Source organism: Astatotilapia calliptera, chromosome 13, assembly GCF_964374335.1.
Source record: "Astatotilapia calliptera chromosome 13, fAstCal68.1, whole genome shotgun sequence".
Taxonomy (NCBI): Eukaryota; Metazoa; Chordata; class Actinopteri; order Cichliformes; family Cichlidae; genus Astatotilapia; species Astatotilapia calliptera.
This window is the reverse complement of record NC_137434.1, coordinates 9,136,953-9,152,820: the sequence shown is the minus strand read 5'-3', so window position 1 is coordinate 9,152,820 and position 15,868 is coordinate 9,136,953. Positions and strand designations below refer to the sequence as shown.

Genomic DNA, 15,868 nt, shown 5'->3' with positions numbered 1-15,868 from the left:
ACCGCTAACAGAATGATGTTTTCTGAGATGTTGTCACTTGGAGTAAACACAACTTTCTTGTCTTTTTAATACCAAATGTATCAACATTCTCTTCTGCTTTAATCTCTCTTGACATTACCTATAAATTCTTTAAGATGATCCATTATATGTTACAGCATGTAAGTACTTTTAGGGTTTGATTGCTGCTTTAGAAAGAGCTTCGTGAAACTTGAAATTATTTGCAGGTTTAAGACTCTTTTGATGAATTTTTCCTGGCTAAACTGAATTTATTCTTCTTTCTTTTTTTTGTCGTTTAACTTAAAGATGGAATTGGTCTTTGGTTTATTATTGTAGGAATAGGATCTAAAAAATGTCGTGCCATTTGCTCTAGAAAGGCTTGTAGATACTCGCAAGTACCTAATAAATTATAGCCTATGACGTATTTTGGCTTCCCAAAAAGGTAAGACCGGTTTTAAACCAGACGGATCTTATTGAGAAATAAATCTCTGCTTCAGACTTCTGTCACTTCTCTCACACTCATGCTCTGACCCATATTTCTAAGAAGTTGGATCTTAGTCTTCCTCTTAATTACTCATCTGTTGTCTCCATTTTTTATCCCTTGCAGCTGTAACTGTAATGCACAGACACCACCGACGATGAAGGTGGCGGTGGCGGGTGACCAGAGTTACCTCAGCACCATCCTGAGGTTTTTTGTGGAGCAGCTAGCCAACAAGACTCCTGACTGGCTGAGTTACATACGCTTCCTGGTGATCCCCATTGGTAATTCATTGATTTATACAAAATCCATACAGGCATATTCTGTAATTTTAGCATTTGTTTTATATATAAAAATCCTCTCCACAGGCTCTCATCCCCTGGCAAAGCACGTGGCTTCTTTTGACAGCCGGTTCAACAGCATCTTTATGGACACTGCGTGGAGGGAGCTGTTCTGCAGGACAGACCGGCCCGCCTCAGGTAGGACACGCAGCTCTGGTGTCTGCATTTCTTATGTGCAGCCAACTTGAAAGGGAAAGAAATTGGGTGGGAGCAGAGGTCAGGGGCTGATGAATTGGAGAAAGAGATTTCTTCCAATTGCAAAAGACAGCTACATCCTGTTTGAGATCATGGCATTATTCCGTCTTCCTTTAAACTGCCTGCTGCTGATTAAGAAGACCGCCAGACTGTCAGAAGTCTTATTCTCATTTTTACCCCGAAGCTTCTAACACATTGTAATATTAAAAACAGAGGTTGTTGTTTTTGAAAAGGCACATCATCATAACCTTTTTGGGTTTGTTTGTTTCAACTTTTTCCAACATCTCCAACGATTTTAGCTTTAAACCTCCCAGCTGTGTGCCAGTTGTAGCTAATTAGTCTGAAACAATAAAGTAGGAATCCGTAGGATTAATCCAAGCAGCCAAATCGAAGACATTTGCGTGTTTGATGTTTATTTTAGGATTTTCTTGTTAACTTTAAGCCTTGAATATATTTTTTTTTACACTCTCACTATGTGAGAATGTTACATAAAATGGCTCACATAAATCCATGCTTAAGCCTCTATTCCAATCCAACTCCTCCATTATCACTTGTTCTGCCCAAACATGCCTGATAATCTTCACCCATCCTCACCTATTAATTCCCTCCCTTTAATCCCCAAAGGTGCAAGAGTCACAATGTTACACATGGTGTTAAATCATCTCAAAGCAGTTGGGTTGAACCAAAAAACAAAAAAGATCTAGAGCAGAGGTCTTTTATTCTTAACATAAGGTGTGATCCCGACACTGAAGGCAGTTTGTAATAGGACCGACTTTGAGTGTTCTCAGTCGATTAAGTGCCGAGAAGCTACAGGTCAAAATGAATTGATTAAAACTCAAGTCTATATTTCAAGTTGCCAAAAAAAATTGCGCCCCAAGATACGAGCGACCCCCACATGCATTTTGTTTGACATATAATTTATCCCGTGTGTCACACGGTCGACTTCACCCACATTTTAATCACATTTTACACTCAGCAGCCCCCATCTCCTTAATTCAGTGGAATGTGAATGATGAATGCACAGTCCCCTAGCACACCGCTCTATGTGAAAATTACCATTTGCATCAAATGTCAGCTTGTTAGCAAGACATAAAACAGGAGAGGCTTGTTGTTAACAATCTATCTCTTTGCTCCCTGAAGATAACATAGATGTAGCAGGACGAATCATTCAGTATCTGGCCGGTGCCAACGTGTCCCACCAGTTTCCCATCTCAGAAGCCATGCTCACCTACAAGCAGAAGAGGTAAAGTGACTGTGCTTATTGAAGTCGTGGCTTATTCATCCAATGTTTTCTGTATTTGAGCATGCATCTGTGCTTTTTTTGTGCTCTAAGCAAGTCTGTGTTGCAGTTATTCGTAACTGATAGTTCTGATGTTAATTTTCTTCTATGTTTCCAAAAAATGAATCATTGAACTAATGTTGCATTGACAGCCCATCATAAACTAGCACTTGTAGTGAATATCAGCTAAAACTGCATGAGGAACATAATTAGATGAATGTGCATGTAAGCATGCAGCTGCAAGAACATGCATTAAACACACAAAGCGAGCGTCAGCTCAGTTTCCACACTAAACTCACTTCTGTTTATTTTGACTTGAATGAAAGCAGGACTTGTAGGTTTTGTATGATTTGATAAAAATGTTAAAAAGTCCAGTCTAGGTGTCTCACAGTCACATCTGCAGACAGAGACAGTCCACTGCATTTCTCTGTGCATTTGCTTGTTTTCTTTCTGAGATTTGACCAAACCCTTCCCCCTTCTTTGTGAGAGTGGCTTCCTATTGGTCAGAAGGTACTAAATACAACACAGTTTTAACGCTGTTGCATTCCTTCTCCTCCCCTTTCCCCCCTTTTTGATTTGCATTCAAGGAAAAGAAGTTTGTATTTTGATTTTTACATCAGGTATCTAATTCAACTCGTGTTTCGTTTCCCCCCCCCTTCCCTATTTTCCCTTCTCCATTTGGCTTGAGCTCCTCTTGCTGTGTCTTAACATTTCCCTTTTCACTTTCGATACTCACTGTAACTTCACTTGGCACTCTGTCCCAGCGTGTGTCTTTGGTTTGGTATGACTTTGATTCTTACTTTGTCCTCCGTGTTGTTGCTGTGACGATTTGCCTAACAACCTTAAAATAAATATTCACAGCGTGGATGGTTTGCTGACTTACAATATCTAACAGTATATATGTATATATGATGCTACACTTAAAACCGCTCCTTGTTTTATTATAGATGCAACTGTTACTGCAGGGCCAAAAGAACTCCATATCAGTCACAAGATCAGCTGTTTTGTCACCTAAACACTGTTTCACAACATTTTCAGATTATCTTTTAAAATCTATAAAATGTACCAAAAATGCTGATGATGTGAACAGAGACAACACAGTATAAGTTAAATTACATTCCCATTCGAAAAACTAAAACTGAACTCTTAATAACACTGCTAGTGTTCTGAATTGCATGAATGATACTAACTACTGACAAATGCGTTTTGTGTGCACAACAGAGTAAAGCAAAGCCTGTATGCAAAAGCTTGACAGTTAAGATTATTTTGTAATTGTTATTTTTGGAAGTTTGTTACAGCTCACAGTGGTGCTCAGATACCTGAATGTTGTGCTTACAGTCGAGTTGCTTCCTGTCGGGCAGATGTTTTTTAGAAATAATACGTGGGTATTACGAGTTGACACACTCAAGTTTTAATAGTGCAAGTAGATTTAGCATGTCCATATTTTATAAGATGTTTTTTATTAGGATCTTGTGAATGACCTGACACACAGTAAAGAGGTGGTGCAGTTCAGTCCTGATGTAGTTGTTCGATAATGTTACTGGAATTCTGTGTAATGAAGCAAGGCATTAAAATGTTTGGGAAGTGTTGTCCTGCATATGCGTATGGGAGTGGGTACCAGCAGTGCTTCTTGTGTTGTTTGATGTTGCAGCAGACTATTTTTGTAAGCTCATTAAAGACTAAGGAAGAATCAGTGACTTGTTTTAAAAGTGTCACTGTTGGACACTTGCAGAACTATGGTGCTAACCGTTTGCACTCTGATCATGGGCCTGAGCGTGCCTCAAACTTTACGGGATGTTGACTGTCATCCTGTTTTTTGTTTGTTTGGATAGGCATGTAATCTTGGACATAAAGCAGCCACACAGTTACTGGACAGATCCAAAACAGTCGTGTATTTAAAAGCAGACACTTGTTGTTATCGTCCTGGTTGACAAGAGAGACCCCACCTCCCCGTCTTCTTCTGGTTGTAAGGAGCAGGTCCTCTCATTCATCTCATTGTATCGTGACTCCCCGAGATGATCCCATTCCACCCAAGCCAGTCATGTGCCATTTCCGCTGTGATGGGACATGGTGCAGGCCATGCCACAGCCATCTGCCCTCCAGGACCATTGAGTGTTCATGTGCATCTCTGGAGTGTTGAAAGTGTTTCAGACCCACCGTTGGTCAAACTCACAGATTCTTTTTGTTCTCGCTCTTTTTCACAGCCCTGATGAGGACTCCTGTCAGAAATTTGTGCCATTTATTGGGGTAAGAAACACATTTGTTTACCATGCAAACATGTCCTGCACTTTTTTTTTAATTCATTCTATATTGAATATTTTCTTTAACACTGGCTCTTATTTTTGTTACAGGTAGTGAAAGTTGGGATTGTGGAACAAAGCCTCTCGACCTCAGGTAAGAAAAGCACATTTTTAAAGATGTGTTATCAGTTTAGTGTCATTGGGATTTTACTCACAGGATACTGACCAGGAAAATAAAGAGAGAAGCCCTCTTTTCCTACTTAATTCAGTTATAGGAAGAGTTGGCATAATCTGGAAAGCATTAAATATTTTTTAGGCACAGTTTTCACTTACAGTGATTTTTTTCCCCCCCTAAATCTGCAGTGGACTCAGATGATGCCATGGGAGGCAACACAAGCATCTTGTCCTCCCCGACGCCTCCATCGGCCGGTCCGTATGGAAAAGAGATCGGGGGCACGCCCCCACAGTCCCCCTCTGTGTCCACCACCCTGTCTGGAGCTGGGTATGAAAAGCCCACGTCTCTTATTAAAACAACTACTCATAATTGCCCACATCACTGTAGCTTTCAGGGTAAACGGATGTGGAAATGAACAAACCACAAACAAACCAAAGCAAAGCCGTGTTTGTTTCCCTTTGTAGCTCTCCATGTTCGGGCAGTGAGGTGATGGGGCTGCAAGTGGACTACTGGACATGGCAAGGCCCCGAGAAGAAGAAAGAGGGCGAGAAGAGAGACATAGGACTGAAGAACACCCTGAAGAGTAACTTCCGTTCACTACAAGTCAGCCGCCTTCCCTGCGGCGGAGAACTCACTCCTCCACCCAGCATGGCTATGACTGTTGTTACTAAGGAGAAGAACAAAAAAGGTACACTTGGAGGAGTTGCACATAGAAGTTACTAAAAAATCTTTTTCAAATTTGTATTTTTGGTTTTATTTGCTTATTTTTCTCCACTCTTTGAAATTTTAGTCTCCACTCTCTTGTTGTAGTTACAATGAACAGTAAAAAAAACCAAAGCAGGCAGAACCAGATAGATTACCTCATTTATTCCACATTTTCTATTTCTTTCTCCAAATTATAGCCGTGATTACTGAAAATACAATTATATTGAGTCAGAGTCACATGTGCTGTACACAAAAAGATTGGCGGTTCAAGGAGGAAACACAAATCAGCCTCAGGGGGTCACAAGCCCAGATAAATGGGAGGGTTTTGTCAAGAAGGGCATCTGGACTGAAATTTATGCCAAGTGAAACATGTGGACACATCCACTGTGGCGAACTCTTGGGAAATAAGGGAGCAGCTGAACGTAGCTTTATTTGGGTGTGTTGTACCAGGAGGAGCTGATGTCAAATCAAGTTTGTGGTTTCCAGCAGAGATGTGAAGCAGGCTACAGAGGTCCAAATGTTGTAGTGTTCAGCGCTCTCTGATGCTGACTCAGGCGACATTGCTTGAGGCAGTTTATGAGGCTTCTCCCAGCAGGCTCTGTGCAAGTAATGCAGCAGCATCCTCCATGACCTGTGAAACCAAACTTTGTGGATTTCTCATTATTAAAGTATTTTTTTTCGCTCTTTTGTATATGACTTTGCTTCTTTCTCCCTTCCCAGTGATTTTTCTCAGCAAGAAGCCGAAGGAAAAAGAGCTGGACTCTAAGAGCCAAGTGATTGATGGTATCAGCAGGTTGATCTGCACAGCCAAGCACCAGCACACGATGCTGAGAGGTGAGAGCTGAGAGCCTCCACTGTTGGAGCTCCACTGCCACCTTGTGTTCATAATACAGCGTAGCCATCATGTTTTTCTCGTGCATTTAGCTCTGTCTTTTCTGCCCTTAGTAACTATTGACGGAGTGGAGTGGAATGACGTCAAGTTTTTCCAGCTCGCTGCCCAGTGGCCAACGCATGTCAAACACTTCCCGGTGGGAATCTTCGGTTACACAAAGCCCGTGTGACCCCGGCCGCCACCAGAATCTCTCGGCTCTACCCGACTCAGCGAGAGGCTGCAGAAAATTAGAAGAAAAACCGACATCCTCCTCGTTCCTCCCGGCAGTAATAGTTTTCCTGTGGAAATCTTACTGACTCACAGACTCACACGTTCAAGACAAAATTTCATGTTGATGTTTTTGATGTTGTTGGATGTTGCTGTTGTTTTCTTTTCTTTTTTACACACTACAAAACAGAACAAGTACTAATTTGTAATATTTGCGCTACCGCCTCGGAGGTATTTTGAGGTTTTTTGACAATTTGCCACATTTCGATAATGGCAGCTGTGTTTGCACTTTGTTTTTGTTAACATTTTATTATTTCTGTGAAATCCTACATTTATTGTTACTCTATAGACAATGGAGGAGTGTGATGGTGATGTGCAGTGGCGTGCGTGAGGTTGTTGGAGACCGTGTTTGTGTTTCGTTGTTGAAAGTTGGAATATTGCTGTGAATCTAGATGGAATCCTTTTAACTCACTGCTCAGTTTTCTTACTCGTCCCTTTACTTTCTCAGTAAGGTAAAGCTTTTATAGGAAGGAACAGAATGTTCTTTGCCTCGTTGCTTTGAAGCACACTGTATACCTAAAGCAAGTCAAAAAAAAAAACCCAAGTCGAGCAATGTATTTGAAGGTAGCTATAATGAATGTAGCTATGACACATTTGTTACGTGTAAGCAGAATATCAGATCAGTTCATTATTATTAATGCAGATGTTTTCCCTTTGCTGTTGGTGTACATGCAAACTGTACAGTAACAGCCACTTAGAAGCAGGGTAACTACTTATTTCCCCACAGCTGAAATGCCAAATTTAGTTGCGATTGCATGAGCTGTTGTGCTGTTTTTTATACTTTCCGCCTTTACATAATTTGACCTTCCAGGTGGAATTTCAGCATTTCTGTGGTTAAACGTGGTCGCCCCTGTGTTCAGCTTTACCTGAGCAGATCTGTCACAGACCTGCAGTAACTTAGCAAAAACTAGACTGTGCAGTGATGTGCCAAAGTCGAGTCCTTTTATTTTTTTAAACAGTCCAGTCACAGGAGTATCTTGGCCAGGCCTAACTTCATAGTATGTCAAAGTGAAAACTCAAATTGTATATGTGATGTGTTTGTGGTCCCTGCGGAGATCAGTATTACGATTTCTGAGACAAATTCACCAGTTAGCGCTCCACATTTAGCCAAATCTAAACATTTCTAAGTGATTACAATTGTGTAATCTGCAGCTTCACTGTGGTTGGATGTGCACGTTACTGAAAGGGTTCAGCATTGCATAAGGCTATGGAGGGAATATTACAAATGAGTCCGTCTGACTCGGAGGGAGGGGACAGCCAAGTGCTGACTCGCTTTGGAAATATGATTACAAGTGTATGGAGTCTTGCCTGACGTCCAAGTCACTGCCCCCCCCGTGTGTCTGTGTAGGTGTGCTCTATGTTCGATGGTACTTCCTGAGTAGTGTTACGTGAAACTTTTGCAATAGGAAACCTTTGGACAAAGGGCCTTCTCTATGAGGTTGTTGCTTTTTATAAAGTGAAGACTTAACAAGCTTTGATAGGCTGGCTTTTTTTTTTTAGCATTGTATATAAACATGTACAAGATATACTATTGTGAATCACAAACTCCCCTCCCTCTTCCACTAAATTGAAAGCACAAATAGTATACCTTTATTTCTTGACATAAATGCCAAATATATTTCCAGAACTCATAACTATGAAGTACAATGCAAACACTATTAGGTATGTTTTCCTCATATACATTTCCCTGATGCACTTTCATATGGGTTTACACACATTGTAGCTCAAATTGGGACATACTTTGGTTCTCAAGGTAAAGTGTTAGGTGTTACTTTTGGAATTTAAACCACTACCTGTAGTCAGGAGAAGGCTCTTGATTTCTTTTTTTAACCATAGGGATGATGTGTTACATTGATGGCTTTAACTGCCATGTTTGGTCTGAAAACCCCATCATGGCTCATTTGTTACGTAACCTTTTTGCCACTAAATGTTGAGGTCTGTTTTACAGCTTCCACCGCACGTGTCTGCCTGTGACTTGTACAGTCAAGTTATTCCGTCTCCTGCTTTTTGAAGAGTTCACCCTCTTTCAAGTCAGGAGCGCAAACCGAACCTTAAATATTTCAGCATTAAGTATTAACAGCGGCAGAGTTATGTGAGGGGAATTTGTCATGCGGGTTAGCTTTTCATATACTAAATAACAAGTGTATTTCAATGTATGTAACCTCAAGACTTTTTTTTTTTGCCCAAAATCCAGAGGTAGCATGGGGGCATTAAACAAGGCTGGATCAATGAGCAGGCATGCTCACTTTGCCACCGTGATTTAGCACCGCAAACAAATGAACGCATCATCAGCGTTGATCCTTCTATTCCTGATCTAGCTAAAGTTACATCATGCCATCTCATTGCTCCGGTTACTTGAAATGCCACCCAGTGTCTTTGCACAAACCCTATTTTAAATGACATGACAGTATTTTTAAATTTACCACTAAAAAAAAAATCTTAAAAAAAATAAAAATATGGGTTACTTCTGCATGTTTTACTATAGATGTAAATATGTTTTGGATTTTTATATTGTTTCTTTCCATGCTCTCACAAGCAGTTGTGTTTAATAAAAATTTTTAATCTTCTGTACAAACGGCTCGTCTTTATTTAGATTTATTTCTCAGAACAACGTTAGATTTCATCCCAAGGGATCAAAGAAAAAAATCTACAATCCGCTAAACATGTCCAACATGTGCCGTGTTAGCTCGCTGAGACTGAGGGCAGGTTGATGTAGACCTTCATCGGAGGCAGCGGTTTAATCTTGCGCCCTGCCCAGCCTCCCTTCCTCTGCCACAAGCCGCTGGAAGGGCGGATGCCCAGCCAACGATTGCGCCCGGCTTTGCCGATGATCCGTTTATTGTGGTCGACGTTGGAGATGCGTCCCACTGTGACCATGCAAGTCTCCAGCACCTGTGTGTGTTTACGAGACAGCATTTAGCCAAACTGAACGTGTCTTTAACAGCGGCTGTAATCCTATTCCAGATTACTTCACCTGAACCTGCTGCTTTGAAGGAAGCTGAACGATTGCCGTTCCATTTACTTTACGAAGCAAAACGCCGCTCGTGCCTGAAAACCAAATGAAACACAGCGTTCACTTTAGTAGCTTTTCTGAGCAACCTCGCCTTCCAGCAGCTTACATAGTGAGGGATACAGTACAGTAGGTTACCTGCAGCCCGGATATACTCTGATCCCTTCCCAGGTCGTAACTCCAGGTTGTTCACCAGCGTCCCCACAGGAAGAGCCCCCAGCGGGTAAGCATCTCCCTCATTGGCCGAAACTGCAAAATTAAACAATTCTCATTAGATATACAGGTTACGAAGGCCGACGAACCTCCAACTGAAAAACTTGGATCCTGTACCTGCCATGCGTCCAATAACCCCAGATGTTTTAATGATGTCTCCAGCCTGCATGTTCTCTGTTGCAATGATCCATCTTTTTCGCTCACCTCCAGCTACCAGGGCGATATCAGCAGACCTGCATGCAGACAAACCCAGCTTAGTGTTTTCAGTACTTTGAGCGTACACATTAGACTCCGGGCAGTAAGTGGTCTCACCTGCACGGGTCGTATCGCACTTCAACAACCTTCTCCTCAAAAGGCTGGCCCTCTCTGTTGGCTTCATACCGTAGACGATGGAAGTCTACCCACCGGTATCTTTGTTTATGACCACCGCCAATGCCATGTGTACGTATTCTTCCTGTAGAAGGAAGTAGGGCGGCAAACGCTTGAAAGAAAGCCACAAGCCTTGAATTCTGAGGCTACACAGGAGTTCAAACTTTTACCTTGAGCACAATTTCATACTTTAACTATAGCACCAGGCAGGTTTCTATTAAAATGTGTTTTACAAAATGTAACAAAACCTTTCCTGTAGCAGACTGCTACAAAAAATAAAAAATCTGTTGAATCTAATCTGTTCTTTTGAAGACAAGTCTCTTTGGTGCATTCACACTACAGGCACTGACTCAAATGTGATTTTTTTTTTGCAGTGTGACCTCAGTCTGAATTCACGTGACTTTCACTCCACTCTGAGTGTGAACCCCCTGCATCCACCGATGTCTGGGTATAGAGGGAGCAGGCATTAAGGGGCCATTTCACCATAAAAAGCTTTCTCTGTCCTCATTGATAAACTAGAAGATGTGCAGCATTTAAAAGCTGTACATCAGCATTTAAATGCCACCATAAACTCTGACTTCAGTGGCATCTTTTTGTTTTAAACACAGTGGCTACATAGTGTAGTGCTTTACATATTCGCAAAACAAGGGAAAGATCCCTGGTTCATTATGGAGAGGAGAAACAAACCCCTATGTGGCTGTATCTCAAAAACATCCTGTGAACATACAGCTATTTTTTTTACCACTGCACTTTACCTGTGTGATCTCTGCCTCCTGTCTTCTTCATTCCGATAGGCCTGATGGTGTACTTCTCCCTCTGCTTCCATCTGACCCTGTTCTGCTCCAGAGAGGCTGTGGTGAGGAAGCCTCTGCACTGGATCACCGCACTACTGGGCACCTGAGCTCCCAGCTTACTCCATGCAGCTGCCTGTCAACACCAAAAAGAGCCGCTCAGATTGTTCCTGATGTCATGTTTACTGTCTAAATATGGCTGACAGGACCAAGGCAGGAGGCGTTTTTACCTGAGAGGAGACCAATGCGGGCTGGGAGAGAGTCAGGGAGCGCAGGGCTCGAGTTAGACAGGACAGCGCCATCACAACAAGGACCTGCAGACTGGTGAAGGGAGACACTGTGTTTAAAATCAAGTAAGTGCTAACATTTCTCCTGCTTTCGGCCCCGACTGTAGCTGACACAAATCGGTCACATAATCGATAGTTCGCCTGACTTTTATCGGTGGTTGCATATGCGCCTCAGCTCTGCTTAGCATATCTTCAGTTACCAAATGACAAGCAAACGTGAACCACCGCTAGCTTAGCGTCTCTCTACAAAGACAGCTCCATCAGCTCAGTAACGTTTCTTTTCGGTTTTAATGAACAGATCTTATTTAACCCCTAGTCTGAGGTCAAGTGTGTGATATTACCGAACCTAACCGTAGCATTCGACTAACCTTTATATTTTAACTTATTTCATCCCGAGCGTCTCTTCTGCGTCCTTCGCAGTCCTGCACGCGATGTCGCGCAGTGATGACGTATGTATTGCTGTGTCCTGTCTGTCGAAGCGTCGAATGTGGTGGGTTGAGAAACGGATTGTTTTAGTGAATCAGCTGTTTAATCCTAATGGGCAGCTCATGTCCTACTCAGAATTCTTAAACACCTATAAATTTCCAGCCACACCCAAAGAATATGCCATATTATTTGATGCAATACCTACGGGTATTATAATGCTTTTTAAAGGTATTCAACCTTGCATATCATCTGTTTCTCTCCCCAACCCTTTAGATTCACACATAGGAAGAATCTGTCTAACAAACCACAGTAAAAGTAATAAGAATATCCGTGCTTTGTTCCAGACAGAATCTCTAACTATCCCACATGTGGTCTCTTATTGGAATTTCTTTGTCAGTGACATTAACTGGAAAAGAGTATGGACAATTCCTAACAAGTATCTGGTAACGAATAAAGTGAAGGAAGTCTCATTTAAAATATTGCATAAATTTTATCCTGCTAATCATTACATGACGAAGTTCAAAAGGGACATAAATGTGAACTGTGGATTTTGTGGAAGCCATCCTGAGACTGTGCAACACCTCTTCTGGATCTGTTCATACGCTAGAACATTTTGGAAGGACTTCAGTAGATTCATTGCTGGACATCTCTATAATGACTTTACTGTGAAATGGGAAAATGTTGTATTTTGTTTCTTTCGAAGGCAAAAAAAAAGAAGATGTTTACTTTATAATAAACTTATTAGTTATCTTAGCTAAATTTTATTTTCACAAATGCAAATACAGTAACAAAAAACCTCATTTTAAACATTACTATAATGATGTTTTATGTTACATAAAATTGATTAGTGGATCACTTAACAAAAAGGCTATGAAAACTATTACTATTTGTAGTAATTACAAATTATTTGAATGTTTGTAATTCTTTGTATTACACCCCCTGGCATATGTTAATTTTGTTCTGATTGTGTACATGTTCTGTATACTGTTTCTTAATAAAGTTTAATATTTTGAAAAAAAAAAGCGTCGAATGTGTCGGGTAATCTCGGGGGCGTTTTTATTTTTCTTAACTTTATTTAACAAACAATGAGTATACAACATACAAACAGATGAAGTATACAAAACAACAGAACATCAACACAAAAAGCCAAAGGTAAAAGAAAAAGGTAACAATTATAAGAATACATGCAAAAATTCACATACATATATTGTTTTGAGCCTTTTTGTTGGTGGAGTCTGATATTGATTGTATGTACATTTCCACATCCTTAAAATAATGACAGAAATATGGTGTTTTGTTAGTAAACTTACATTTATGGATAAAAAATTTAGCTAAAAGTATGAACAAATTTATCATAAAAAACATTTCTCATACTTCTTGGGGAACTTAAAGAAACAGAATAAAACATTTTCCCATCGTAAAGAAAACTCCCTTAAAATATGGACAATAACAAACCTGCTAAATTCCTTCCAGAATCTCTGTGTAAAAGAACAGTACCAAAAAAGATGTGTCACAGTTTCTGGATGATCCCCACAGAAAGTACAATTAGTATTTATGTCCCTTTTAAATTTTACCATGTAGTGACTGGCTGGATAACATTTATGTAGAATTTTAAATGAGACTTCTTTCACCTTATTTACAATCAAATATTCATGGGGGACCATCCAGACTGTCTTCCACTTGATATCTGGAACATATCGGTTCCAATAAGATGTTATATATGGGAGAGAGACGATATCTTCTTGGAATAAACTACGTATTCTCTTATTGCTGTTACCAAGTTCCTGTGAAAAGCAGATTTTTCCTATTGGTGACTCAGCTGGATCAGGGAGAGTGACTGAGGTAGATATTGAGCTGTCAGTGTTTTTATATAACATTAAAGTCCCTGAGGGTGTGGCACCAAGCACCATTGAGAATTCCTGAACACTGATTGGAAAATTATATAGTGCAATAAAGTCGTTGTAAGTAAGTAAGTAGTTGTCCCTCTTTACTAACCAGCTGAGCCACCAATAGGATCCCATTTTGGACCCAAGTTTCCAGGAAAAGTGATTTATTTTTATATAAAATATCTCTGTTGTTCCAGATAAGATATTTGTGAGGTGAGAAGTTGTGTTTATAAATGAGGGTCCACGCTAAGAGGACCTGCTTATGGAAGGATGAAAGCTTTACAGGGAGTTTCTCAACATTGTAATTACAATTTAAAACAAAATTAAAGCCACCAAAACGAGAGAAAATATAATGTGGTATAAAGTTCCAGATAGAGGTAGGGTTTTTAAGAAAATGTTTAGCCCAATTAATTTTGAAAGTGTTATTTAAAGTAGAAAAGTCTAAGACGTTAAGTCCACCTGATTCGTACTTATTCATCACAACAGTTTTTCTAATATAATGCGTACGGTTTTTCCATATAAAATTAAAGAGCATACGGTCAATATCTTTACTAATTTTCTTATCCAGATGTAAGGAGAGAGCAGCATATGTTAATCGGGATAACCCTTCAGCTTTAGTAATTAACACTCTACCTTTCAAAGACAAGTCCCTTTGCAGCCACTGGTTGAACTTTTTTAGGGTTTTCTGTATAATTGGAGTGAAGTTTGAAGAGCATCTTGATTTTTGGTCTTTGGATATTAACAGTCCCAAGTATGTGACTTCTTGTTTAACAGAGATATTACAGATAGTATTTGCAGGGCAGTCTTTAATTGCTAGTAACTCACACTTTTTTAGATTTAGGCATAAACCAGAGGCCTCAGAGAAATCACTAATCACAGTAAGGGCTGGAGGGATTTGGTTTGCATTCTTCAAGAAGAGTGTGGTGTCATCGGCTAACTGGCTGATGACGAGCTCCTTATCTCTCCTAATAAAGTATGCACACAGTAATAAATATCACAAATGATAAGCATCATAATATAAATAAACAACACTACAGATCCTATAATCTGATTTCTGTCTTTTAGTTTATTAAAAAGTGAAGCACCAAACACTAGTTTGTGTCATTATCCAGATGTAGCATGATTACACAGGTACTAGGAGCGGGTTTTGATTATCGATTAAAATCGATTCTAGCTTGGATAACGTGATATCGATTCATTAAAACCCTGAATCGATTTTTAATATAAATATTACTACATTTCAACCACCACCAAACAACTGAAACAGTAAATGAGAGCAGGTACATGGATTCTGCACAAAGACGTAAACACAAAGCGTGGACCGCTGACGCATCAGAATCAGTGAGATGTCGCCTTTCTCACCAGACAGCAGGGACACGGTCGGGGCTGAAAGCCGACAGCTCACTGATTCTGTTCCGTCGGCGGGTCTGTGCTTCATGTTTACGCCTTTTTTGCGCTGATTCTGAAGCTGCAGGTTTTATTTCTCTTCAAACAATATATTGACCGAACCAGCAGTAAAAGGAGATCCAAACTACGCTTCACATAAACATCGTCATGAATTTCCTCTTACTTTTGCTGTTTTGCTTTCACCAGGATAAAATCAACTTCATGCACAGCTTTCTCTCTCACACACTCTCTCTCTCTCTCACTCACACACACACACACACACACACACAGTATACTTCAAGACCAGTTTCTCGTCTAAAAATCTGTTTTCTGTGTTATTCGCTTGTTTGTTATGCATAAGACCTCCGTTCTTTACAGCGCTGTCAGCCGCTGTTTTTTCCATTTTAAATACTTCCGAAAAGAAAACCTAATTTCTGCCGTTCAATAGGCTACTAAAATAATTTAAACTTAACATTATGCAAAATTGCAAAACGCTAAGGTGTGTCTCTAATAAAACCTCTGTAATTTGCTCTGCTTCAATTCAGCAGCATCAGGTAATGTTCATTTGTTGATTATTGGTTTTCTTTCGGTTTTGATCTACTGCTGAATATTTTTATAAAATCGTTTTTCTGTTTTAGCCTCAGCTATGTTGACACAAAGGCATCTGCTGTGATGCTTACACATTAGATAAAGTCTCGAAAGTGTCAGCTTTCTTTTTATAGTTATAAAAATATGCAAATGTACTGATCTATGATCTGAATTATACTATTGACTGACTGTCTGAGGCTAACAGTTACACAATCATACCAAAACTCCGTCCTGATAGTTTCCACTTTCTCTTTTGTATCACACATACTGAGACAATATTCGGGATAAATAACCATGAAAACTATTTATTTATTCCGTTTAGAGGTTTACACATTATAATCAC

General features: G+C 40.1%; 2 protein-coding genes across 4 annotated transcripts in view; one reads left to right on the top strand and one right to left on the bottom strand.

The window, feature by feature from the left end:
- The window catches only part of LOC113034572 (phosphofurin acidic cluster sorting protein 2), a 44,030-nt gene extending 36,904 nt beyond the window's left edge, over positions 1 to 7,126 (top strand). For 2 of the 3 annotated variants that reach the window (XM_026189236.2, XM_026189234.2), the window contains exons 16-25: positions 605 to 759; positions 844 to 954; positions 2,152 to 2,254; positions 2,878 to 2,910; positions 4,495 to 4,537; positions 4,642 to 4,684; positions 4,894 to 5,032; positions 5,170 to 5,393; positions 6,131 to 6,244; positions 6,356 to 7,126. In XM_026189236.2, coding sequence (XP_026045021.1) covers positions 605 to 759; positions 844 to 954; positions 2,152 to 2,254; positions 2,878 to 2,910; positions 4,495 to 4,537; positions 4,642 to 4,684; positions 4,894 to 5,032; positions 5,170 to 5,393; positions 6,131 to 6,244; positions 6,356 to 6,471 — 1,081 coding nt within the window. In that variant the 3' untranslated portion in view covers positions 6,472 to 7,126. The remainder of the gene's footprint in view (positions 1 to 604; positions 760 to 843; positions 955 to 2,151; positions 2,255 to 2,877; positions 2,911 to 4,494; positions 4,538 to 4,641; positions 4,685 to 4,893; positions 5,033 to 5,169; positions 5,394 to 6,130; positions 6,245 to 6,355) is intronic. The other variant, XM_026189235.2, reaches the window with a different exon arrangement.
- A 2,007-nt stretch (positions 7,127 to 9,133) lies between these two features.
- On the bottom strand, positions 9,134 to 11,747 carry mrpl2 (mitochondrial ribosomal protein L2). The gene is made up of 8 exons (XM_026189250.2): positions 11,608 to 11,747; positions 11,183 to 11,273; positions 10,917 to 11,088; positions 10,105 to 10,246; positions 9,910 to 10,025; positions 9,718 to 9,828; positions 9,544 to 9,617; positions 9,134 to 9,461 (listed from the first exon to the last, which is right to left on the bottom strand). The coding sequence occupies exons 2-8, from the start codon at positions 11,252 to 11,254 to the stop codon at positions 9,252 to 9,254; spliced, it is 897 nt and encodes a 298-aa protein (XP_026045035.1). The 5' UTR covers positions 11,255 to 11,273; positions 11,608 to 11,747; the 3' UTR covers positions 9,134 to 9,251.
- Between the last annotated feature and the right edge of the window lie 4,121 nt (positions 11,748 to 15,868).

Coding starts and splice junctions, on each gene's coding strand:
- mrpl2 (XM_026189250.2), bottom strand. CDS start 11,254: ATGGCGCTGTCCTGTCTAACTCGAGCCCTGCGCTCCCTGACTCTCTCC. Junction 11,089..11,182: donor CCGCATTGGTCTCCTCTCAG/GTAAAAACGCCT, acceptor TGGTGTTGACAG/GCAGCTGCATGGAGTAAGCT. Junction 9,829..9,909: donor GGTTATTGGACGCATGGCAG/GTACAGGATCCA, acceptor TTAATTTTGCAG/TTTCGGCCAATGAGGGAGAT.